At 38.3% G+C, this 27,756-nt stretch overlaps 1 protein-coding gene across 1 annotated transcript; it reads right to left on the bottom strand.

The window, feature by feature from the left end:
• Positions 1 to 27,249, bottom strand: LOC121521736 (potassium voltage-gated channel subfamily H member 5-like). Its single transcript, XM_041805892.1, has 12 exons — positions 27,177 to 27,249; positions 25,713 to 25,836; positions 22,801 to 22,907; positions 22,580 to 22,708; positions 21,703 to 21,818; positions 20,408 to 20,800; positions 20,195 to 20,287; positions 17,786 to 18,215; positions 8,705 to 8,904; positions 8,304 to 8,556; positions 6,375 to 6,571; positions 1 to 1,074 (listed from the first exon to the last, which is right to left on the bottom strand). The coding sequence occupies exons 1-12, from the start codon at positions 27,247 to 27,249 to the stop codon at positions 1 to 3; spliced, it is 3,189 nt and encodes a 1,062-aa protein (XP_041661826.1).
• Between the last annotated feature and the right edge of the window lie 507 nt (positions 27,250 to 27,756).

The raw sequence follows: 27,756 nt of genomic DNA, 5'->3' as shown, positions 1-27,756 counted from the left end.
TCAAAAAGGTCCATCGTCTTTTTGTGGTGTAAGAGGCCTGCAAGATGCTTCAACCAAGTCCGGACTTTTCGCTCTGGCCTTTGGGGATGACGTCGGTGGCAGTGACAGTCTCCTTTTCACCGACAGAAGCCTGAGCACTTCGCTCACCTGAGACTCTAGCACCGACAGGCGGCCGCTCAGGATCTGAATGTCTGCTTTCAGCTCCAGTTTGGCGTCATGCAGGGTGGCATGGAGGAGCGCCTGTTCAGCTGTGGGCTGAGGGAAAGAGTGTTTGAGGGCATCGACCCCAAGGTTGAGCCCGAATGGATTTTTCTCCATCGGGCTCTTTTCTAACGGGCTTCTCTCAAAGGAGCTTCTTGAATCTCCAGCTCGGTCGATGCGTAGATCGCTCTTTGTGATGCCACTGTCGCAGGAGTCTGTTTTGTGCAGGGCGCTTGTCTCTTCGCCTGTTTCTACAGCGCTGTTTCCTCCCTCTGTGCTTCCTGTCTCTCCACCTTCCTCTGAATCCTGGTTCTTTTTAGTCACTGCTATCTGTTCGGAGGATCCTTTAGGCCACTCCTCCTCCTTCTTTGGCTGCTTCTCAGGCTCAACGGCAGGAGGCGGTGGTGCAGCTGAAGTGGCGTTTCTAAATTTGGCCCATCCTCGAGCACCTTTGCTGCTTGTAGCACCACTTGCAGCTCCCTCTTTGCCTGTACTGCTGTTTTTCACAGGGCAGGGCAGCTGGTTTTCTGAACAAGGCTTTGATTTAGACTCCCCGGCTTCCTGTGTAAACCTTTGCTCTGACTTCTCTGCGTGCACTAAAGCTTGCTGAGGTGCAGCCAGGCCTCCTCCCATGCAGGATGCATTATTCTGCATGGCTGGCTGTTGAGGGGCGACAGGTAAAGAGTTTGACTCCACTTGCACACAGTTGTGATCATAGTAAGCGTTGGCTTCTCCTGGTACCTGAGCGTCTCTCTGCTGTCTGAACCTCTGGAACAGCTTACGGACCGGGTGGTCATCAGGGATTGAGAGGGTCACCTCGGTCCTTTGGCGCTCCTGCTCCCTCTTTACATCCGCAATCTTTCTGAAGATGATCTGGAAAGAGAGAAACACTGTGCATGAGAAAAGTGACAGGGGATTTATACACCAAGGCTACGTTTCAATTACAAAAGTAGAGCTCTGCAGAATGAACATATATAATGCAGCTTTATATCAAGCGCTACCATCTAGGCCTGCCATATGTGCTGAAATATTAAAGGCTTGAAAGCAGCAATACACGAGGGAAACTGTTAATGGAGCGATAATGGAACAATGTAGAAGCTGTGAGTGTTTGAGTCCTGACAAAAAACAAAGAAACTTTACACAACTTTTTAACTCCTGTTTTCTCCTCAGTGTTACTGAACAGTTTCCAGACAGTATGCTCTGATACAATTGTTCCATATCATACATTTTTAAATAGTATGTATCTTGTTTATTCCAGTCATGTTTTATTTTTAAGTTTATTATATGTTCATTCTTATGTATCTTAAAGATCAATCTAAGTGGACGGTGCAAGTTAACTTAGCCCAAAATTATGTAGTTCTTTACATCAGTATACATCTATACTGGTTGCCTTTATTTCTGTATATCATTTTGTACTTTAAAGGCTCACCTAGGGATAACTAAAGTATTAGCTTAGCTAAGGGGGGTCCAAACTCTTTTCACCATGGACCGTATACAGATGATATTAGGGCCACTTTGATACACTTCATTTCTGTAAAAAACCTTTTAAGAAGTAGTTACATGAAAAGTGGCTTTGTTAGCTTTAGCTAAAGTTAAGATAGCCATGCAAAGATAGCCATGCTAGAAACACAATCAATGTTACTACATAAGCCAATGTAGCTCAGTTAGCTTTAGCCATGTGAGCTTTAGCAAATGTAGCTAAAGCAAACATGGCTATGCAGCTAATATATCTGCACAGCTTATATATTTGCTTTGTGGGCTTAGCTTTATCTACATTAGCTTCATAGCTACCTTCGTTACATAGCTATGATATCTATAGATACGTTAGCTTTAGCAACATGAGCACGTCAACAAATTCTTCTTGTAAAAATTTTTGTTTGCGCAGCAGCATCCCTCAGTGTCAAACTAAGAAATACAAAACAGTCAAGCACAAGCTTCGTGTTTTAATGTGGGCTATATTTCATATTGTCCATTAAAAATAGACGTCATTTGGACATCCCTGACTAAGCCCATAAATGCTGCAGTGTGTGACACTGGTTAACTTGCATTATACGATCTGTGGCCCGTCCAATTTACTAGAGTATACTGAACTATGTTTACATTCCCGAATACACAGTATTGTAATGACTATTATGGTTATCAGTCAAACCCTCAGGCATTGAAAGGGAAACGGACTTGCTGTTTTTCTAAAACTTCTATTTTGATTGGAAAAGGCAGGAAAAATAAATTGAATAATAAATCAAATTTTTGATAAGTGACCAAGGTATAAACAGGATGGCCTTCAAGGTGTCCAGTTATCAGGGATAAATAGCCTCCACATCATCCACTAAATCCTGATACTTTGGCACCTCTTCTGGCATTTGCCCTTACTTTCACCTGTCCCTACTGCAGTGATATGTTGTTTTTTTTTTTTTTTATTAAAGGCCCATCTAGGAATGGGTAAGATATTATCTCAACCCATTGGTTCCCAGCCTGGGGCACTGAATGGCAATCAATAATGTAAACAGTTTTGCTAAAATTAAAGGGATATTTCGGAATTTCTGAAGTTGGGTTGTATTAGGTGCTTAGCTATAGTAGTGGCATTAGCCTCCGGTGATTTCTGTGAAAGTTGATTCTGTGGTTATTACAAGCTCAGGGAGATCCGGTGCATAGTGGCTGTAGATGGGATCGTTTAATCTGCATAGTTTAACAAGTTCTACGTAAAAATAGGCAAAGAAAATATGTTGGCTCGCCTGTACGCTGTGTCAAAAACGTACAAAGCAATTCATTTCTCTCAAAGGGCCATAGATGTGGAGAGAAAGCTGTTTGAGGACACCATCAGGCATGTGGGAGAGCCCCAGATACTAGTAGGGTTGCCACAAGGCCCTGGTTGTGCTGTGGATGTTCCAGTGGCCTGAAAAATACTGGTGGTGTCCAGGCATATCACCAGGGGTGAAAAGGCCCCCGCACAATAGAAATGGTCAAGAACTTGACCTTGGCTGTTGAGCGACAGACGTGTGTTGACATGAGTCCGGCTGTACTCTGGTCACCCTCCCCCCTCTCTAGCCCTGGGTTGTGGCACAAAGGGCCTCGTGATGAATCCTTAGTACCCTCCATGCCTAAAACGTATGCACATGACTACAATCCTACATTATGGTCAAAGAGAAAAAACAGACTTCCAGGTGCTGCTACAGAAGTATTTGACAGGGATATTAAGGGTAAATGCTCCATGTGGAAAATTATAACCAGAATGTGAGAGATAACTTTTTTCAGGAAGATGTTGTCGCTATTCTATTTTAAGCACATAAACAATAAAAAAAGAAAGTTTTAAAGGTAAAGAAAATTGTTTTGATCAAATCAGCTGCACTATAGCAAGAACATTCAGAAACCAAAAAGGGAGAGGTCAAACTTCTGCTGAATGCCACATTAAAAATTAAATGTAACTTGTGTTTTTGTGAACTTCAGCTGTATTAAAATGTACCAGCAGGTTAACTGAACACAAAGTAAAAGGGCAGAGAGTAAATCTTATAGCTATGCAGTTTCTAAAGCTCTCAAATGAATAATAGATGGCTTTATTTTCTTCAGAATATTTTAAGTGCAGGCCATAAAACTTTCCACGTAACAACACATTTTATCTTGCCATAGTTTTCATTTAGAGCATTTGTGCTGATACTGTTTACTTTCAGTAAGATTACATAAAACTCTTTATAACAGAGCAACAATAATGTAATTACTTAAAGCCATTTGAAATCCTAACCAGAGACATGCTAGTTTTATGGTATGTACGGGCTGCATTTCTAGATACAGACATTATGTTATATAACTGCACGCCTTTTTAATTCCTTCATAGAAGTGCATAATTTAAATCATAATATGTAGGAGTTTTCAACAAGTCCAGCTGAACAAAGATCAAAATAATCCACATGTGCCAGACTAACTTTAAAGAGAGTTTTTCATCAATTATTGATGTGAATTTGATCCCATAGGATAAAAATATACATTGGATATATGAACAACCTACTGTGGAGACTGGGAACAATTCATCTTAAAACCACAATAGGATTGACACAGCCTTGAGGAGCTCTATCAAATATTAATCAGAGCGTAAGACTGAAACTATTAACTATTTTTGTTGCAGTCAACATCTTTGTAAATGTCCTTGTGCAGAATTACTAAGATGGATCCACCAGCCGGTTATTATAATAAAGCAGATGTCAGCGCGGCAACTGCAGTAAGGACAGAAGAGTTACAACCGAGTGGTTACATGGTTGTTGAAATAAAACTAATGTCATCAAATTTGTTTTGTATCAGCTTAAGCAGCTCTTTACCACACAGTGGAACATTAACAGCATACCAGATCTTAAAACATTTTACCATCTCATCAAAAAATATGAGCTCTTTTTGGAATTTAATGGCAGCTACACATCCTAAAAAAATGTAGAGATGGGATAACAAGAGGCTGGAAAAGTAAGTGGTACCAGTGTTAATTTTGGCAGCTATTTTTAACTTTAGTCTTAATTTCAGTCTTTAAATGAAATGCATTTTAGTTTCAGTCACATTGTAGTCATTTTTATCCTTTTTATTTTTAGTCTAGTTTTAGTCGAAGAAAAATCAAAACATTTTAGTCTAGTTTTAGTCCATAAAAAGTCCTAAAAAGAAAGTTCTAAATCTGAGAGGCAGAATAGCTATAGATTCATGTTCTTTTGACAGATTGTTAACAGTGGAGAAATATCACGGATTTAAATGTCTGACAAAAACTAGGTAACATCTGAGTTTGTTTTTAGTCATCTTGACGAAAACTAAACTTAGTTTTTGTCAATTTTAGTCATCACAGATCTATTTTTGTTAGTCTTAGTCTAGTTTTTGTCATGGAAAAAAGGCTGTCGATGAACATTTTTAGTCATAATTTTAGTCAACGAAATTAACACTGAGTGGTACTGATGACAAACAGCTGTTGGAGCATTTTGCAGCTATCTAGGTTAACTGGCAACAGGTCAATAAAATGACTGGGTATAAAATGAGCATTTTAGAGAGGCAGAGTCTCTCAGAAGTAAAGATGGACAGAGGTTCACCAAACTGCAAAAAATGCATCTAAAAATTGTGGAACAATTTCAGAAAAGAAGTACCTTGACATAAATTTTCACATACTTTGAGTATCCCACAATCTACAGTATAATATCATTAAAAGATTCAGAGAATGTGTAGAAATATCTGTGTGCAAGGGACAAGGCTGAAGGCCAGTACTGTATGCTTGTGAGCTTCAGGCCCACAGGTAGCACTGCGTTAAAGGCAGCCATGATTCTTACTGGAAATTACTGCATGGGCTCAGGAACACTTCCAGAAATCATTGTCTGTAAACACAGTTGGCTGTGCCATCATCAAATACAAGTTAAAGCTGGATCATGCAAAGAAAAAGCCATATGTAATCATGATCCAGAAACGCTGCCGTCGTCTCTAGGCCAAAGCTCATTTAAGCTCAATTTCAACATCTGATTTGTTGTTTATGTTTTATTGTTAATAAAATATTAGTCTATCAAATCATTCCATTCTGTTTTTATTTAAATGTAATACAGCACCCCAACTTTTTTGGAATTGGAGTTGTAAATTCAAGGCAAATTATCATTACAAGGGGCTGCAAGCTGATTATAGGGGTTTACAATAAAGAACATTTTGTTTTGTTTGGTTCTTATATTGTGACATTCTGAGTAACTTATTCTTTCAGGGTTTTTATGGAAGACCTTGAAGATTTATACATACATGTTTCACTCTGTTGTGCTCTATTTTTTAATAAAAAGGTAATCACAAAACGTATTATCTGAATTATACGTTATTGTTGGTAGAAACAGTATATGTGATTAATCAAGTAATAGAAGTTAAAAAAAACACCAGCTGAACATGTGATTGTTTACATTTATGAGTCTTTCCATTCCCAGTTAGTGCTCATCAGAAAAAAAGGAGAGAAAGTCCGGGCATGGCCTTTTATGAGGGGGACTACAAATACCTTAATGTAATACTACAATGTTCAGAATTTGGTATAACACTGAAGAGATGCCAATTATGTCTGAGTAGCACTGTTAATTTTAGACCTTCACTCTCACGAAGGCAGAGAATTTAAAAATATATATAACTAAAAACAAAAACTAGTCTTTCCTCACAGTTATATTTTCAATGGGGAGTTCAAAAGTTATTTTTACCCGTTTTCGTAGGTTGCAGGTCAGGATGAGGTTTTTGGAAAACGTGTTGGCAAACGCGGTGTAAAACTCCAGCACCTTCATCAGGGCGTCCCTCCTGATGACATGAAGGTCGCAGTACGTCAAAGCTCGGACGTTTGCACAAGACCGGGCCATCGTGGTCTCCTTCCAGAACACGTCTCCAAACACGTCACCTTTTCCTGCATGGAGTCAGAGACGGAGTTACTTTGTTTATAACTGGCTACAAATATTCGATTCTTTGAAAAGCATCTCATGTGTATGAAAGACTTACAAAGTTTGCCATTTCAGAAGGCCTCAATTTTCCTGTGACCTCTCACTCACTATCAAATTCAATGAGAATTTTAACAAATCTCATAAACAAAATCATAAAATCTGCTGGTTATTGTTGAGCCCTATCAGGATTATTGATGGGACTTTGATATTGTAACAACACATCTTTGCCCTGTACAGTCCAAGCCACTATCAGAGAACAGCTTATGTTAGCATGTGCCACCTACAGGCGAACGTTTCTGTATTTTTTCTGTTTCACACAAAGTTTGGAAACATCTTTCCTGCTGTATCTTACAAGTTAAAAAATACTGTTAGCATTATGGTTAAAGCCAGGAAACTGTTGCATGTTTATTTTTAGGGCATTAGAGCTAAAGGCTAATAGCTTACATTACTTACCTGTGCTGAGAAACAAGACAGGGAAAGGTTTTTTCCATCCTTGGTAACAAAGTTAGCAAAGAAATGTTAAATGCTACAATAACAATTGTACCCATGAAAGCCAAGATTCATATTTTTCTATCAAGTCTGTCCTTTCATATCATATCGCAATTAAAAAAATAGGCTATTGTTAGCACAGAGCTATTTCAAGCTATAGACTCAGGTAAATGCTGGCCCATTTGTTTTCTGATCCAGCTAATTTAGTTTCCATGCTTTTTTTTTGACATACACTCACTGCCCACTTTATTAGGTACACCTGTTCAAGTGGATGGCCATTCTGCTTTGTATCAATGGTTCAGGCTGGTGGTGTAATGGTGTGGTGATATTTTCTAGGCACAATTTGGGCCCCCTTAGTACAATCCAAGCCTTGTTTAAATGCCACAGCCTAACTGAGTATTGTTGCTGACCATGTCCATCCCTTTATGACCACAGAGTACCCATCTTCTGATGGCTACTTCCAGCAGGATAATGCACCATGACAAAAAGCTCAAATCATCTCAAACGAGTTTCTTGAACATGACAATGAGTTCATTGTACTGCAATGGCCTCCATAGTCACCAAATCTCAATCCAGTCAAGCACCTTTGGGATGTGGTGGAACAGGAGATTTGCATCATGGATGTGTAGCCGAAAAATCTGCAGCAACTGTGTGATGGTGTCATGTCAATATGGAACAAAATCTCTGAGAAATATTTCCATCCCCTTGTTGAAACCACACCACAAAGAATTAAGGCATTTCTGAAGGCAAAAAGTATCCAACCCTACTAGAAAGGTGTACCTAATTAACTGGCTGGTAAGTGTACATTTTGGTATCCTTCAAAATCTTTCCATGAAGAGTAATAATAATCAGATAACTATCATTTGTACGACATACACAAAGGTAGTATTTAGCTATTTTGAAGTTAATGTTTATATAAGCTAGGAAATGGTTGAATGTTAGTTCCTCTGTTAATTGGGGCAGCAAATGATCAAATATCTTATTGTCCTTTGAAAGTTGTTCTGATTTCCCTTCAGTTTTTTTATTGCCACTCAGTAATTCCCAATCCAGGAAGTATTAACTTGATGGTAATTTTCAGACACCCTTAATTCATTTCACTTTATCTCTAAATATCTCATAACCGAATAGCAGCTTTTTAACAGTATTTAAGGTTCCTGCCCTGAGAGTGATGTCAGAGAAAAACAGCCACTATCTATCACCTATGATTACCTAGTATTGCGATGACCTCATCATCTTGTATGACTTCAAGTGAGCCAGACACCACGAAGCAGAGCGTGTCGACGCTTTCTCCGATATGAAAGATGAGGTCTCCGGGTGCGCAGTGTGTGGTCTGAAACTCCACAGCAAGAGAGCGTAGACAGCCGTCGCTGGCCAGACGAAACGCTGGGTGGTCGTTGAACACTTGCCTGTTCAGGTGGACGCAGATGTCTGCACGCATGTCTTTGGGACATATTGCAAGAACCTGAAGGAGATGAAGAAGGTTGTTAGCATAATTACTTACCAGCCATGGTATGTTGGTAATGTTTCTCTCAAACACTTAGTGATAAGAGAAAATCTGTGTGAAACTGTTTTTGTGTAAACAAACATCTGCTCTGGCGTCTGAGTGATACCTTATCTGTGTCGATGCCCTTTGACATGGCCCATGTGGACACAATGAAGTCCATGACCCGCTCACTCAGACCTTTGGGAACCTGATAAAGCTTTAGGAAGTCACGGACATTGTTGAGCATCTCGTGGTAACGGTTTGTGTTGGTGTACATCTGCTGGAATATGGTGGTGACGTTTCCAAAGATGGTGGCGTACAGAAGTGCTAAAAACAAAAGATGGAGAGAAAAGTCAGCTGCCGAGTCAACCACAAAGCTGCTTTGGAAACAGACTGAAACACTGAAGATGTGATTTATGTTGCTCAAATATTTAGGATCATTAGGTTTTAGTTTCAAAAGAAGGTCTGAAACGGTTTCAGTTAAAATAATTGATGAAGGGGCTATTTATTGGATTTGAATTTAAAGCAGGATTTAGACAATTCTTAACTAATTTTACATAAATCGTTTTTTGTAATGGATTAAGTATGTGTTCAAATAGGTTTAAGGACATTTAAAAGGCAATATTAAAATCTACTAAACACAAGCATTGCATTTGGCCTTTCCCCTGTATCTTAAGGCAGCAGCCCCCAACCACCAGGCCAGTCCATGGGTAATTTTGTACCGGGCAGAACAGAAAGAATAAATAACTTATTTTATTTCCACTTTATTGACAATGAGAATCTGAAAATGATCAGATTCACTTCTGTCACCTCTTGACACGCCAAGATTTCAGGACAGTTGTCTTCGTAACACAATAAATTCAGAATTTCACGCCCAGCTGGCTAAAATAAGTTGAAAAAAACAAACACACTTCAGGGGTAATTGTCTCCCATCATTCCTTGATGGGACCCTCCCCTTGCAGAGAAACAAGCTAAGGGCACCCACTGATTTAGCATTATGGTGAGTTGTATTTTTTCTGCACTTTGTTTTTTATGCCATCTGTATCATTTTATTTTGGCGAATTTATCCCCCACACACTAACAGCCAGTCTATGAAAACGCTGTCTTGCATGAACTGGTCCATGGTGCAAAGGTTGGGGATCAATGTCTTAAGGAACTTGTGGTCTGGGACTTTGTGGACTGGTTGGGTGACAACCATCAAAAACAAAGGAAATGGTGGTAGACTTCATGAGGAGGGTTGAACCTGATCCTGTCACTATCAAGGGAACAGAGGTGGAGCTTGTCTCCAACTGCAAATACCTTGAACTACAGCTGGACAACAAGCTACATGAACACCTTTTACAACAAGACCCAGAGCAGGCTGTACGTTTTTAGGAGGCTGCGATCCTTGAGAGTCAGAAAACACCTGGACTTATTTGAAACATGCCCACAAGGAAACGTATTTGGTTGAGATAATACACCTGCTCCATGATCCCTGATCAAAGTAAGCTCTCTTTAAAGCACTTCTCCACGCTCATATTAATCAAGATAATACAGGAGATGTGTCACATGTTGCTCTTAGAAACAAACACAGAGAAATCACGGTTTATTTGCTGTTTTGCCAATTGTAGTCACCAGTGCTAAGTAAACATGTTTGATTGTGGGTCTGTCTCCATGTAGCCAGCATCATATTGCAGCTGAGCAGTGATGCTTTGTTAAAGCTCCACAAAAATGTGTGTGCACTAAAACTTTGTAATTAAATCAAAAGGCACAGCCCCTTATTGGGTTGTTGGCCTATCACTGCAAATACACACTGGCATGCAGAAACTTCGAGCTCATATGCAGCTATATGGGGCAAAAACAGCCCTTTCCATGCAATTTGGCCTTATTGCATCTAATGATGAGGGCAGTAACAGCTCAGCATAAATAGAGTAAAGATTAGCCTACTGTCTGCGAGAGCTGATGAAAGTGTGCTGTCATTTTAATGAGGCCCAAACTTTCCAGAGATCAGGACAAAATTTTACCTCTGTATTACTTTAAAAAAATGATATGTAAATAAGGTCAGTAAAAATTACTAGAAAGTGCTATGACTAAGCAATAAGCAGGGGTTTAATCAGAGACTCCCAGCTGCTTTTTTTATCCATGTGTGACACCGTTACACATGACAAGGATGTGTTTGTTTTCTTAGGGCTTCCTTCATATAAGAGAGGCAACTTAATAAGGATGGTGCTTGAGTGAACATATCAATATTGCCTTTGATTAAATGCACTTTTATTCTGAATATTTAACAAGGACTGACAGAACTCTATATATCAGTTACATTATTATAAACATAGCACAATAAGTAAGGAAATATGTGTTTGGTGGATTATATTTTTGTTGTAATAATGCTTCTTGAAAATAAATCTTAAACAGTTGGAAAGCCTGTTTATTTCCCTTTTAAATGGTGCTACATTTGTAAGAACATGCATTTGTGGGATGAGCAGCAGAGCTGAGTACGTTGGCTGCACCCATGAAAAATTTGCCAAATCTTCTCTGCCAATGCAGAGCAGGGTCATCAGAGACTACCTCCAGAATTTGGGAGTGGAGAGGATGGAATGGCCTGCCAGCTGTTCTGACATCAAGCCCACTGAACACTTGTGGGTTCAGCTTGGGAGTGTTGTTCGTGCCAGAGTGATTAACACAACCACATCGGCTGACTTGCAGCAAATGCTGGTTGAAGAATGACATCAACAGCACGCCCAAGCTTATCCTACAAATGTTCAGTGGGGTTGAGGTTTTGACTGCTGGCAGGCCATTCCATCCTCTCCACTCCCAAATTCTGGAGGTAGTCTCTGTTAAATCCCACTCTGCATTGGCGCAAACCACATACTCAGCTCTGCTGGTCATCCTACAAATGCATGTTCTGTACAAATGTGGCACCATTTAAAAGGAAAATAAACAGACTTTACAACGGTGTAAGAGTTATTGCAAGAAGCATTGTTGCAACAAAGAAATAAACACAAATTTCCTTACTTTTGTGCTATGTTTATTTGAATAAGAGAATTAAATTTTAACAAAAAGTTGTTTTATTTTGTGTTTATTCTGTATGAAAAGCACAAATTAACCTTAATATTGACCCTTAATTTTGCTGCACATTTTAGTACAAATAATGTGATCTAATGTGCTGAATTGTTTTGCTTTACATGTACTCAACAACCCCAGTACAACACTCATATATATTTAACAGCACAGTCCTTCTCTCACAGGTTAAAATATACATTGTATATAGGAGTGGTGGATCAAGCCTTCATAATGTAATTCATAATGCAAATATTTCCCAGTATGAGAAGTGTGCTGCAGCGCTGTGGTGACCTCAAAGAGTCAGTCAGCATCTCTTATCGGGTGCTTTTACCCGCTCAAGAGGAAAGAGTCGTCTCCATTCGATCCAGCAGGATCTCTGAGGTTGGGATACATAACTAACACAATGGCTCATTGTCCTTTTACTACATTGGAGCCTGCAGGCAAACTCTCTCTTTCTCCCATTCCTCTCACATAATTAAACTCCAGTATCTGTAGCAGGAGATTTATCGGCTGTAATGGAAGGCGACACTTCTTTGTGACTGAATGATCTTCGTGATGGAAACACCACCAGAGTACTGGGTGTTTACTTTTGGAAGTACAGACCTTCAAGCGAGGCTGTCACTTTGGGTTTCCCTCACTGTTTCTATTGCATCACTTTACATGCTGTTTCACAGGAGAGGGATAAAGGTCAGAGCATGAGGGCGAGTCGTGACAGAGGAACTGTAAAGCCAAGGCTGACAGTAGAGGCACTAAAGGTGAAGATATTACTGTAACGGCAGTGGATGATGAAAACAAGGCAGACACCTGCGTAAAAATAGATGCTTCTATTTTTATAAAGACATTCATCTGCATTTAAATTAGTGCTGCTGGATTTCATTGCATCACATAATAAGAGCATGTTTTTAGATAATTATTCTACTTTTATGAATGAAAATGACAGCAGGGAGGACTTTATGGAGATTATTTTTTGATATATATTTTTTAATTTTCACATGAAAACTATGAAGACTATTTATAAACCTGTAGTGTTATACAACATGCTATGCTCCATTTCATTGCATTCAACTAACACCTACAGTTTATTTAGTGATTATTAAAACCATAAAATACATAATATGTAAACAAAATTACTTGACAGGGAACTAAATAAAACAAGATGAATTTTTAACACCAGTTTATAGCAAGACGAGTTATTTTTCTTGTATTTTGAAAATAGCAGTATAAAAAGGCTGTAATTTTAAGTAACGCTGGCCACATTATGTAAGACTAAAATTTTTCTTCAAAAGTTATATTTTTTGAAGGGTACTGATGGCCAACCTTCAAACGGACCCTCACAAAGCGAGCGCAGTGGCCACAGAACATGTCACTTGTTATTATTGACAAAGCTGAGTCCTGAACTCTGCACAGTGGCTTAAAAAATGAGCCATCAGCTATTTTTGAGTCAAGCCTATGAGCTATCGAGTGGACTGTGTGGTGTAAAGATTAAATATAGCCCAAATTCTTCAAATTAATTGAAAAAAAAAAACAGTAGTTAATTTATGTTAAGATATGAAACTTTATAATCTGTGGCCGGTTCTTTCTTGTTGATGAAAAATAAGGAGAGCTACTCAGATACAACTTTGCTTAATCTTCTATTATGTGAAAGGTACAATAGCCACATGTAGACATTTTTTATGTCACAGACTACTTCATAAAGATGTGTGAGTTGCCACTGCATGTTGCCATTCCTTTGCTGTATCCCATTCATCTTCTGTACTGCTTACTCGTGATGAATCAGGATTATTCTCTGCCACTGGCTGAGCGATCTGTGCTCCACATGCTCCCTCCACCACATCCCCCTGACCCCTGTAACGTTGGCGCCAGATGTGGGAAAACAACATGACTATTGTACTAAAGTAAAAGTACAGTTATTCTGGTTAAAATTTGCTTAAGTTAAAGTAAAAGTACCGTTCTGTAAATCTACTCATGTAAAGCAAAAAGTATTTAATTTAAAGTTTACTTCATGTACTGATAAGCTACTGAGGAGCTGCAGTAACATGAAAAATCAGTCGCAAGATGGATAGAAAATCAACCTCATAGCAAGCCAATGTATGCATAGAATATTTATGAAGAATTCAGGGGGAACTCTAACTCAGTTGATAATGTCACTCATGTGTCTCATGTCAAAAACAACAACAATCCACCAGAAACATGAGCAAAAGGAATCCCAGCAGGGATCAATGAACAACAGGCAACTTCCAAGCACAACTAAACACATATAAAAACATCTAAACGCTGCCAAAAGGGCATGATGGGGAACACATTCCCCCTGATTTTAGATGGCAGTTGATGGAGCTTGGCCAAATTAACGCTACAGAGTTGAGCTAACATTGGTGGATCAACACTGTCTAATTACTCCAACAGTGAAGACCATTTCACTCAAAATGGAGTTAAAATTGCACTTTGGGAGTTAAAGTCAACTCTGAAATGTTAAGATGGGAGCTTTGCAAGATGGATTCGCCAGTGAGAAACATGGAAAGGGACAAATTCATCTGCTTTTGCAAGGTTAACGTCCTCCTACATTGCTCATTTTGACTATATTTAAAATAAAAGAGATAACCTTTCATGTCACGGATGAATTTAACATAATGAGAGCATGCCTGGTTGTCTGTCTCTATATGTCAGCTCTGCAATTGACTGGCGACCAGTCCAGGGTGTACCCCGCCTCTCGCCCAATGACCGCTATGATAGGCTCCAGCCCCCCACGACATCCAAGGGGACAAGCGGCATAGAGAACTGATGGAGTGTGAAAAGCAGTTAAAAGTGGCTTTCCTTATTAATGCTGCAAGCAATCCCAGAAGGCTTTGTGAGTTGCTCACAGCACAAACCAGGAAGGCCACTATTAACAATTAATCTCTCTTGTAATGAGAAACTAATCTATGAAACAAAAAGTTTGGGGTTTGAAACAAAAGTAAACAATGGAGTTATAGGTATAGCTGAGCAGTGCATCTGTACTCCTCATCTTTTGATTATGTTTTGATTAAGAGACCTCAGGCAACAGGGTTTACAAAATGGACCTTAAAAATAGATTTAAAAGTGTGTTTTTTTCTACTTAAGTGAAGAAATTAGAGGAAAAAAAATATTTAACAAGAAAATCTAAGACTTTAGGACAGATTAATCAGATTTCTTGTGTTTTAACAGCACCAGCAGATTGTGTGGATTGTTTTACTGTGCTTTATTATTGCATGCACTGTTGTGTACTTGTTCAAATATACATGTATACTGACATGAATGCATGCATCTATATGTAATTTACATGATAAAACTGTCCTATTATCATAATTCATTGTTGATTTCTGCCTAACAACACACATCGTAGACTGTCTACCATATGTTGATCTCTTTGAGCTTCAGTTCCCATTCTCTGAACCTGTACGGCATCTCCACTATATGTTGCTTTATTGGCCGCTGGCATGGAGTCAGACAGACTGTGCAGCGTGTTGGCGTGTCTAGCATCACATGCAAGTAAACGCATCCTGCAAGGTTGCTCTAGCATGTTATGAATGCATGAATAACATGAAGCAGCATCAAAGGATGTATGTAGGGTTTCTTACAGAGCACTGAGGAGAAGAAAACAGGCACAGCTGAACAAGGGCTACAGATGTTCTTCTAACATATGTCGAGACGTGTTATTTCTCCTGTTTCACTGAAGATGTAAACAATGGCTTAAATCAGCAAAGGAGCTGTTCTTCCACAACCCAGTCGCTGTGTGGTTAATAGCAAGCTGGGCTAGTCATAGCTATATTTAAACTATTTATAAGAGAGTCCATACACAGGCTCTCCATTCATTCTATGTTAAATATTATAAAAAATAATATTAATCACAATAATAATGATATTAAAGGCCGTATGTCTGAGGTCAGAGGAGACTGTGTTGTTAAATGTTTCATTGTACTAAAGACCTGTCAGCTTAAAAAAACACTGAAGCTGTGTTAATAGCGCTTTTACGTTCACATGAGCATGTCTGGCTCCTTGCTGCCTGTCTCCCTCGATTACCAGGCTATGTAAAGCAAAAACAACCCAGCACTGGCTGCAGACAAATATTAAAAGAGGACAAATATCATGTGGTGTTAGTGAGGACGTTTTTGCTCCTCTGTCTGCCTTAAAACTCAGCAACAACAAGTGTTTTGATTGGCCAGATGTGTGCTCATCGGGAGAGAAACTTTGAAACAATCAACCATGGTTCTAAAAGAAATCAGCTGCAATTTTGCTCATTGAAATTACACTGCTGGTGTGGCAGCTTGCATTGACCTGCTACATGTTCAAACATTTTGTGCAAATTATTCACACAAAAAAATTACATCTGGCGTGCAAGGACCTTAAAGAACAGCTGAAAATCGGTATTGGTATGTACCCTGGAAAACCACTATCAGTCGGCCCCTACTATTTACTACCTAGCTTGGATTGAGGACACTGTTCTACAAAAACGTACTACATACAGTGAATTAACTAAAAAAGTAAATCACTGTTTTTGTTTCATTCTTTAATTTCACACTGTGAGAGAGAAAAGATGTTAAAAAGTGGTCTTCCTCATTAGTTCTGCAAGCTATTTGCCAAATAATCTGGAATTGCTCACAATGCAAACCAGGGAGGCTACTTTTAACAGCTTTTATCCCTCATTATGTAAAATTTATGCATGAAACAAAAACAGTGGTTTACATTTTAGTAGATTTACTGCATAAAGTTCCCTTTTTATTTAAAGAATTGAAATTTTATTGAATAAAAGTCCTCAATTCAAAAAAAGAAGTAAGGGGAGCCACAGTGGGGCTGCAAAGTTACAGGGGTAGAGGGGGATGGGGTCCCACGTCACAGGGTTGAGCTTGAGCGATTGGACTAATTGTATTCCATCACAAGTAAGCAGCACTAAAAATGAATGAGAAATAGGGCAGCTTCCAGTAGCAGTTCCCACATCATTGTCATTGTCAATGGACAGCCACAATAACAAGACTTGTCCCATTACAACTATAAAAATTTAAAAACATTTGGCTTTGATAACTGTTGGAAATATCAGAGGTATTGTAAGAACTCAACTATAATGTGCACTACACATGGAGTCATTTTTAAAAATCTAATTTTGAATTTTTTATCCAAAATTTTACACATTTAAAAAGGGTAATTATTAAGAGACAAGCAGGATCATTACGCAAGCTTTCCTTTAAATTATCTTAAGATTGTGTCACCAGTGCAGCAGTCGAGCTGCTGTTCTTTTCTCCTATGTACAGACTTATTTAGACTGTCTCGAAGAATAAAAACCCCATTCACTTTGGTTTAAGTTGCATTTGAAAGCCTTAACCTGACAAAACGTGCCCTGGGACATGGAGAAGTTGTTTGCTTTGTTGTACATTTGTCAGGAAAAGCATGAAATAGAGGAATAATGGAGGTCTTGTATTAACTGTGTATACAAAGTCTACTGTCCTCAATCAGGTGGCCTGATTTCAAATCTGTCCTATGGATCCTTCCCAGCATATCATTCCCTGTTTTATCTGTCCATAGTTTCCAAGTCTATCCACTGCCCTATCTGAATAAGTGCCCAAAAGATCTATAAATGATTAGAAAGAGCTGGTGTGTGTTAACATCACACCGCTTCATTGATTCTATGTCCATTTACTGCTCTGTTAACAACCATTCATAGTGAAGATATTATGTATTTGTTATATAATATTAGATCAGACTTTCCTGTTTTAAGTGATTTGAGAAAGATTATGATGTAATGAAATCATACAGGAATCAAAATATATCATTCTAACCCCTTAAAGCTTGAAAACACAAATAATAGCCAGAAAATTCTAATTTTTTGAAACGGAAATGTTCATTTAGCTTTCTACTGAAATTTAAAAAAAAATCAAAATTTCCATAAAATTTCACAAATTTATTTTTAGTATCTCATTTGATACATTAGGTGTTTTTGGTAACTGATAATCCACTTGAGGGCATTTTTATCATTTATCAGATTGTATACAAAAGTTTTTTTGAGTAATCTGTTGAACATATTGATTAGATAGAGGTATCATAAGAGTATGTATCAAATATGCAATAACAGGCATTAAGGGGTTAATGTGGGATATAGATATAAAATATGCCATTATATTGTGATAACTTTTGTAAAAATCAGTAAAAACTGACTCACAGCCAACCATCATCATCGCCACAGAGAAAATCTTCTCGCCGTCTGTGGCCGGAGCAATGTTTCCAAACCCGATGGTGGTGAGACTGGTCATGGTGAAGTACAGAGAGGAGATGTACAGCGTATCCTTGTTAGGTCCACCCTCCCACTGTCCTGTACCACTGGCATTGTAGCGGTATGGAGTCCCGATACTGAGGGCCAACTGGTAGAGCCAGCTGTCCGTCTTAATGGTGTTGGTGGTCTCATCAATAACCTCATAGTCCCCGATGCTGTACCAGATGCAGGCCAGCCAGTGAGCCACCAGTCCAAAGACACACACCAGCAGAACCAGCACAGCCGCTCCATACTCCAGGTAGTGGTCCAACTTACGGGCCACTCTGCCGAGCCGAAGCAGGCGGATCACCTTCAGGGAGCTGAACAGGCTGCTGAGACCCTGAGGACACAACACAATCAGAGAGATAGGAAAACTATCTAAATGTTTTCAAAGAGTATTTTTTGTGCTTTATGGCTGTATTAAACTGGACAGCTGAAGATGGAGAGGAAAAGTGCAGAAAAGGCTTTGTACAAATGATTACTTGTGTCAGTTTTTTTTCCAAATAATTATCCTTTTTTAAATTTTTGTATTTTTACATTCATGGTAACATTTCTGGGTTAACTTTGACAAGCAATCAAAATTGTTTTATATTGTTATTTTCTAATAAATACAACTGAGATTGCTCTATAAATATTTTAGTCCTAATGTTAAGCTAATGCAAATCCCACTGTGGGGTTGTTAAGAAGTCAATGAACTGGGTTACATTCCCTCAAGAGGAAATTCAGCTTCTTCTTTACGCTCTGTTGTTGATCATGCTGCACACACATAGGCTGAAAAACACACACATGCACAAACAGATCCTATAGTTATCCACTAATGGAGAGATGCCTGTGAGGGGACACAGTGCATTTTATTTCAGGTGTCAGGTGTGTCATACAGCCAGGCCAGTGAGCAGATTTCATCTGACTCACAAGGTTTTTTGGGTAGACAGTTTATTTTTGAAAAATAATTACATGATAGTTTCATTAAACAACAACACTGAGCACAGTTGTCATGATATTGCTAAATTCGACAGGTCAAATGAAGCCAGACTGGTATCCAAATGAACAGCCATTTGAGTCAAAAGAGCCGGTTCTTCTAGGTGAGCTGAGCCAAATGACCTGGATCACTAAAAAGAGCCTCAATTCCCATCACTAATGACTGAATACTGTGACTCTCTTAGAAAGGTCAAAGCAAATGTCACCAGGAGAGCAGAACAGTGACAACAGGCAGAGAAAACACACTTGCTTGATGCTGTACTTGTTTTTCTATTGGTTGGTTAATCAAAATAATCCAAGAGCAGAAATACGTTATGATGCACAGAGAAAGTTTTACACAGGCAGAGAAGGTTCTGAGCACATGCAGAGAAAGTTTCGTACGCGGGCAGAGAAAGTTTTGAGCACATGCAAAGAAAGTTTCGTACGCGGGCAGAGAAAGTTTCGTACGCGGGCAGAGAAAGTTTTAAGCACATGCAGAGAAAGTTTCATAGGACCATAGTTGCAGTGTCACAAGCAAGCAGGGGTGACCTGAATGAGAGGAGAATTGTTGGAACATGAGAGCAGGAAATTTTAACAAGTAACAAAGCTTTAAGAGCAAGCATACATTTTGAGTTTGTGTTGTTTTGTTGTTGGCGATAACTGTGAAATTAAAGTCAGTAACTGATGGCAAAGCAGATGCTAGCTGTTGGAAATACACTGATAAAAGAGATAAAACTGAACTATAACAGAAGAACTGAGGTCTGTTACACTGGAAGAGCTTAGTCAGTGGATAATATATAGTATATGTAATGTATAATTTGTAAGTCAATGTTTTTATATTTCATATTTTGTATTTATTAGTGCTCTCGTAATACTACTTTTATTTGCTCTCTATTTCTATTGTGTTTCTGTCACCAATGGCCTGCTTTGTCCTGCTTTGTCTATGATATGATATCATATGTTTTTGCTGCTGTAAATTGGAACTTCCCCTTGTGGGACTGATGAAAGAATATCTTATCTTATCTTATCTCTTATAACTTTTTGTGGTTTTATCCACAAGTGCCTCCCAAAAATTTACATAAACTCATCTGTCTAGTGATCAATCGACAGCACAAATACCTGTATTTAAAATTAACAACTTCGGTGACTCTCACTTCAGATTCCGATGTTTTTTCTTAATTTTTACTCATTCTTTGTCGATTTCCGAGATCAGATGTGTTTGTAGATGCAGAAGGAGCTGATGTTTGCCAACAGAAGTGAAACCAGCCAATGCCGATATTCAGCTGGTGTATTTGTGAATCCTTACATTTAGTCCATTAGTAGACTTTTAAAAACGGAGCTTCTGTAAATGAATATCCTCACCGGTAGTACAGAATCTTCAGTCCGTGTGCTATTCCTGTGGAAGTTTGAGGACTCGCGGAGATGACTTGCTGAACTTGCAGATGTGATAATATCCTTCAAAGAAACAGTCAGTCAGATTAGTTACCATGGTTACACGGTTTTTAGTACCAGTGCATAGTATTTTAGAAATCTATCAATCCCAGGTTAAAAGATGAATTTTAGGATTTCACCCACCTCATCTACATTTTCGAAGGCATTGATGATGTCATAGGGCAGACAGGACAGCAGGTCGATGACAAACCACGTCTTCAGGTAATTCATCCGTATCAGCCTGGCATCTGAAATCACCTCTCCAGAGGGGCCCACAAAGGTGGTGTGGAAGTTGAGCACAATGTCGATGAGGAAGATGACGTCCACCACGCTGTCCACCACCAGCCACGCCAGGTTGTTCTGCTTGGTCCTGAAGGAGACGTTATAGGGAACCATGATGGCCGTGTAGAAGGTGAGGATGAGGATGACCCAGTCCCAGGTGGTCTTGAAGGTGCAGTAGTGGAGGATGATGTGAGGGGGGGTCTTAGGGGCCTCCTGTTTGTACTGAGGGAGAATGTCTGATCCTAGCTGAAGGGCCTTTGATTGAAAGGGAAATATGTTATTAGTTACTGAGTAAAAAATCACATTAGCTCCTAATTTAAATGCAGTAAGGCCTAATAGGAAAGTAAATTTCACCATCTAAATACATGCAGAAGCAGTAACCCTACTTTCAAACTTTAGTGTTTTTTAGTCTTTTTAGAGGTCACCAATGTGTGCCAGAAAAAAGGGCAAAAATTGAGAATTGAGAACGTCTGCTTTAGTGGATTAAATGGTTAACATCCACCCAATGTAACACACACTTGAGTATGTGGGCATTGTTTAAAACACACAGATCTATTTGTGTCGATAAAGGGAACATAAATGGGTCTTTAAGGGGCAGATGTGAATCAGTGGTTGAGCCTATTGCATTGGGGTTTGATCCCCAGCTCCTCCAGCTGATGTCACTGCCTTCTTTGAAAGTGAACAGCTAGCTACATGCTGTGTTTTTGCTCATTGTGAGGTGAATTTCCCAAATATATGAGCCACGATGGCCTGCAGGTCATTAAAAGTATCATAGAGAGATTTGTGCCAGAAAACAGTAAATTTGATCCCCAGCTTCCATCTCTTTGCTTTGGCACAGAGCCGGGCAGCTGCACTCTGATCAGAAGCATTGTTTTTAGAGAATCATATTTCCCATGAGTGGACGTGGCTTCAGCTCATTCAAACGACACGCCCACACCATCCTAGAGTAGATTTTACTGCCTTATGTTTCATGATTTTGATGCTTAATTTATAAACTTGGTGATGTTTTTGAAGACTGAAGTTTGACCTGTCAGTTCATAGCACAGTGGTCTGGCATACAACAAACCTAAAATAGAGATTTTCTTTTTCACCTTACAGGGACTTTAAGGGACTTTCTTATTTAATTTACATTGATACAAATCATGGACGCGGCTCACCTCAGCCAGTCTGGAGGGCTTGTGGCTGACTTCAGTCTGGCTCAGTGGTGCTAACTGCTGCACCAGGTTTCGATTGTTGGTGAGTGCACGGGTCAGTCTGGCAAACTTTGTCCATCCTGCTTAGAAACAAAGGTCTGATGTAATGCAGACACACAGCCAACCTCATATTCTTGTAACACCTTTTGAATTATGTTTTTGGGTAAACTCGTAATCCTAAAGATGCTTAATGTTGCCAATAACAAATAGAATTCCTCCCCTAATGAAAAAGAAAAAAGACTGTAATGCTTAAATTTAAACAGTTTTTACCCTAAAATGAACACTAGACTACAAACAAATTACTAAAATGTGTTTATGTAAAAATATTCTATATTGTTTAAGTTTTGTTGAGTAGGTCATGCATTTGTCTAAATATTTCTTTTGATTTGAATGAAGACTTCCATTCTTGTATTCCCTCAGTGTATAATTAGTATTTTCATACATGTACTCTCCCCATGTGGCCTGAGTGTCCTTTGTTTCTGCTCGATGTATACAAAAGCCTCTGCGGCTCAAAAAATCCCTTGGGACATGGCACGGCTCAGACCCACAGCGACCCATGTTCACTGACCCGTACGCACAACACCTAGACTGTTGTATGTTACAAACCAGGAAACAAACGTCCGTTACGTCACAGCCACTCATGTGTACTTCAGACTTTTGGCTGCCCTTGTTGGTCTGTTTGATAAAAACTGAGCTAAAAATAGCCATACTGAATCAAGACTCTCACTTGCCAATCAGCTGGTCTGAATAAAATATCAGTGTGAAATAAGAATGAACTGAAACAGTGAATCCAAGCATGTTCGAACCATCTGCACTCCATACAGAGTTTGACCCATCTCACCTCTTGTTGACTCGTCTTCAATGGGCTGTTTGAAGAGGGTGATGTCTCTGAAGGTGCAGAGGAAAAGCACCACCTTATCGTTTTCATTTCTGATCGGAGCCACCTGCATGTAAAGCCATATGGGTGTTCCTGGAGCGAGTGATTAACATGAGAGTTTAGAGACATTTCATGGTATTTCATCATGGTGTAGAGAGAACATAGAACCTGGCAGTGATACTCACTGTTCTTTGTGTAGAGCAGCACCTCATAGAAGTTGGACTCATAGTTGTCAAAGGTCCTTCTGATGTTGTCTATTGTCTTCCTATCAGTCAGGTCACCATACATGAAACTTAAAAAAAATGACAGAGAGTAGCTTGAACTATTTCTCTTAAATTCTTTGAAGTAATTTACATTACTCCTATGTTTTATTGTTTTATAGTTCCTGCCCTATATCAGTGGTTCTCAAATGGTGTGGCAAGGCACACTGGTGTGCCATGAGGCAAGTCTAGATGTGCCGTGGAAATTTGAACCGCCATATGTTATTGCTACAATTATAACACACCTAGAGATAATGCAACACCTGAGGCTATATAGACCTGGTGTGCCTTGAGATTTTGGCTTGATCTTAGGTTTGAAAACCATTGCCCTATATCATTATGCCTGTTTGAGTTTGTTTTGAACGGTTTCTTGGGTATTTGTGGTTGTTTATTTATTTGAATGGCTCATCTAGGGATGGGCATGGCAAATGATCTTGTGCTATAAATGCACTGGTGCTTTGCAATGCAACAATAGCTTCATACTTCAAATATACATTTGATAATAAGTAAATAAATCACCACAAAGATAATGTTATTGTGCCCCCACAATAGACACTAAACAGTAATCTATTCAGCAATTATTTTGTTTTGTTTTTTTTTTGTTTTAATTGTATTAAAAAGGAGTTGTTTTAACTTAAAAATCCAAAACAGCTATTTCAGCACTTTTTCCTCAGTCAATAAAAATGTAGTTTTGTTATTGTACCCAAATTATTTCACAATCATCCTTTAATCAGTACAGTTTTTCAGAAGGCCCTTGGGCATTAGGCACTTTTGCAAGTTACTGGCTCAGTTAGACCGGTGTGGGGCAACCACAAATTACAATGGATGGTATACAGAACATGATGGAAGAGGACTTCTTGATTCAGTGTGCACCTTTCAGTGTCTGTCAGTTGTAGTCACTTACGTCAGCTTACCTTGAGTGGCATGAATGTTCAAGATTAAAGTATGTGAAAGAAGTATGGGAAAAATGCAGTGGATGAGGAACACGTAGCTTTACAAAAATACTTTACAATATTGTAGTAGGTTGGGTTATACAGAATTTCAAAGTGTAAGGAAGTTTCAACAGTGTAGCTGAACTTAAAAAAGTGTATGTTAACCCAAAGTATATGTACAGGTAAAACTGACTTCATATCAATTAAAATGGCTAAGTACCTGCTACTAATAAACATTGCTTTTCAGTGAGAACTTCTTATTCATTTTACATAATCAGATGCCTTTAAAATTTTAGTTCTATTAACTCATTGGGGATTACAGTGTAAACTGTTTTTTGAAGTTAAGTCTAAGTTAAGATTACGTTTTTCTAATCGCCATTAATCTCAGGATTTCTGTAGTTACTCGTGATTAATGGCACCCTTTTGCCGCATTCAAAAATTCCACTATTTTGCATTTAAAACTTGGCCTGTCATTTTTGTATCTTTCTACAGTCCAAATCATTCTTGTGTGTTCTATGCACTCTGCAAAACTTGGGATCCCTGTCTTTGTTTTAGTCTCCTTGAAGAAAACGAAACATACTTTTTGTCAAAGATCTATTTGTATATCTTTAGCTAGACTTAATCTTGTCCTTCTCATGGAAGAAATGTAGTCCACTGACATCTTCAATCACAGTTTTAGTCAACAAAGTAAACACTGGTGGATTTTTGTATTTCTATTTCATTTTACTTTAACTTAAGTTTTTTCCCTACATTTTAAAAAGCAGCAGTAACTGGGTAGACAAAAACAAAAACTGAAACACGAAACACATGGGTTCCAGCTTTCTGTCAAGGTCATGATACTGGCTGGTCGTTTGGCTTAGATGACACATGATGGTCAGCAGCACACGGCCAAAGAATGATTTCACATCAAAAAAAGGCTGCTACATTTCACTTTGTTGAAAAGGTGGTTGGAGATCCATATTCTAATGTTGTTATTGCCTATAAGGAAATATATTTTACTGTACAAATTCTTAGTAGCAACTAAGTGTTTTAAAATGACTTATAAGGAAATACTTTTTATCTATTCTTGAGTAGATTAATAACCCAGTAATTTACTTCTTCTTAAGTAAATTTTAACAAGAGTAGAGTTCATTTGCAAAAACAGTTAACTCCATTTTTTATAAATTGTCATAAAATGTATTTTTTATTGTAATATCGACCAGACTGAAGTTAATTAAGTATAGTTAGAATAAGTATAATTGATTAATAATTTTTTTTAAAATTTTAGATCAGAAAACAGCTCAAAGTGTTAAAGTGTTAATTTTACTATTTTTTTCATTATTTACCAGAATGGCATTTAACTGTTTTTGCAAATGAACTCTTCTGTACTTTTAATTCATGAAAAAGTCTTGTAGTTTTTCCACCTCCGCTTTTATAGAACAGTAATACATGAATCAAAAGTTTGAGCCCCATGATTTATCCAGCATGCGGTGAATGGTGAATAGCTTGGACTTTTATACTGAGAAGAATGCATTTTTATCATGAAACTAGTGAAAATAGACTTTTGAGGAGTGAGATTGATTAAGGAAAAAAACATTGTTGGATATATGTAAATTAAAAGTACTCAGAACTCAAGGCTGAGGTGACGTTCACCAGTACTGTTACTTATGAAATGCCTCTTGTCCAATCAGATTGCTTGGTCAGAACTAGCTATTGTGTAACATAAGTCAAAGCAGTTTTAATTTCTTTTTTTTATTAGAAACGTTCAAGTATGAACGTAAATGGAGTGATCCACAGCATCAAAGACATGACAAATCCTGACATAATTCATCTGCATCACTGTACCATGACCATCATATTTTCTGAAACAATAACCATCCATTGTATCATGACACTTAGAACATTATACTACAGTAACTGTCTTACTTGCAGGTGCTGCTCTTGTGCATGACTTCAGCTCGGTGGTATCCGGACAGCTTGCAGAATCCATCGTTGCTGTACACCACCGGCCACTGCACAATCTGTGCATTGCCCAATAAGAAGCTGGTTTCTACAACAAAATGTTAAAATACACCTTTAAAAAACTGCAGCTATGTATTTATCAAACATGTTTTTTCTGTGAGGACTAATTCATTAGTTGAATCTGATATTTTGATGTTTTCTTTACAGACTTCTGTATATCCTGCTGACCAGCATCATGATATTGCATCACTTTTTTGACATTGCGCCTGAAATATTCAGTGTAGTTGTTTAATTTACTTAAAAGCTAGCTTTGCTAAAAGAAAAGAAACAATCATGAAACAATATATGATGAAAACAAGAGCATTAATATTTAAAGAAGCTGTAAACAGAGGTAAACAGACGAGTCAGCGGGCAGAATAGCTGTTGATAAAATGTTTATGTTCCAGTCTTGATGTGAATAAAATATTAATAAAGAGTGGCTAAGTTCTCCAGCTATGCTACAGTTTAGAGGAAGCTAAACTTAAATTTAATGCTCAGATGTCAGATGAGTTTATGTTCCAACAAATGAGTCCACTCTGCAAGCTTTTTCAGTGTTCCAAGGTCTGAGAGACGCAGAAAATAATGACTGGGTTTCACATGATGGTAACGGACAAAATTGGTTTAACTGAGGTTAGATATTCTCCTTTAATGCATGTTCCTTTATCTTTAAAATATGCCGTTTTTTCAGGCATTATGCTATATACATTAACATTAACATACTAATATAAGCTAAAAAAATGAAAATTGAAACCTTGCAAGTTTCACAAACTTAAGCAATCTGCAATTTCTCCTACATCAATTTAATAACAAATTAGAAGTTTGAACACAAAATTTGGCAGAAATCTGTAGGGAAAACTTTAAGTTTACTGCCAATCTAATCCTTGAAAAGATTGATGTCAGAGTTGTTGTTATAGAGTTTATGTTTAGATGAAAATTTTGATTTTAGAAAATAAATAATTTAACTTTTATCAGAACCACTTGTGTGATTATCTAGTCCATCATTTACACTTTTAGGTTATTTAAACACACTATTTCTGACTCTAACAAGGCTTGTGATTAATTTATTTATTGATCTGTGTTTTTAGATTTGTTTGTTTAAAAAAAAAAATCACCCAACCAAAAAAGTCTCTTTTTTGTGTATAAAACCGTGGAATCTATACATGAGAGCGTCATTTGTTGCAGTGTAAAGTGGTCTAGTTGTAATTTAAAAAGAAAAGTGGCAATAGTATTATATCATATTGTCACTTTATGCTGCTTCCAGCTAAAGCAGTGATTACCACTGTTGGTTAACTTTAGCGTCTCGTGCAGCCTGTGCTGTGTGGCATCTCGATATACAGTACATGGAAATTAAAAAAAAATTAATATTTCCCCTTTCAGAATAAAACTCACCGCTGGAGCGCCGGACGATATTTTCCAGAAAAGTGTTTTGCGGAGCCACCAGTCCTCTCTTCCCTCCATGCATGGTGAGGGTTCAGGGCAGACACTCACAGCTGCTCGGTGCTCCTGCTGATGTTTATAACGAGCCTACTCTCTTCAATTGAGCTCTTTGCGCGAGCCAAGCTTCCACACAAGAGTCAAGGTGGCCATGTTCAGAGAGGAACCTCCAGGATAAGGTTGTAAAATTAAAAGCCTCAATATAGAATGTGACGTTTTTTCCGTGTACATTCAACTTAACGACAAATGGGCCATAGTTCTGTAATCTAGAGCACGTGCTTTTTTTCTATCGTTATTATTATCATCATCAAAATGTCTTGTACATCACATTTACAGACATGGTCCTCACTGTCACAGCCTTGTGCAGCCTCAACAGCTAACGAAACAGGAAGCTAAACTCGGAAAGAGCATTTGTCTCAATTATTCACTCAATTGATGGACTTTTTAAGGAATATATCTTCTGACATTTTGTCTTAAGGAAGATATTTCATTTTATGCAAATTTTCTGTTGTAGACTACTACTATTTTGAAGGAC

This window comes from Cheilinus undulatus, linkage group 14 (genome assembly GCF_018320785.1).
Source record: "Cheilinus undulatus linkage group 14, ASM1832078v1, whole genome shotgun sequence".
NCBI lineage: Eukaryota > Metazoa > Chordata > Actinopteri > Labriformes > Labridae > Cheilinus > Cheilinus undulatus.
This window is presented reverse-complemented; position numbering and strand designations above follow the sequence as displayed.

What these genes read in the sequence shown, in the direction of transcription:
- LOC121521736 (XM_041805892.1), bottom strand. Translation starts at nt 27,249, where the DNA reads ATGCATGGAGGGAAGAGAGGACTGGTGGCTCCGCAAAACACTTTTCTG. An exon ending in GCTGCTCTACACAAAGAACA is followed by an intron (nt 22,709 to 22,800) that starts GTGAGTATCACT and finishes CACTCGCTCCAG; the next exon opens with GAACACCCATATGGCTTTAC. An exon ending in AGCCCTCCAGACTGGCTGAG is followed by an intron (nt 20,801 to 21,702) that starts GTGAGCCGCGTC and finishes TTTCAATCAAAG; the next exon opens with GCCCTTCAGCTAGGATCAGA.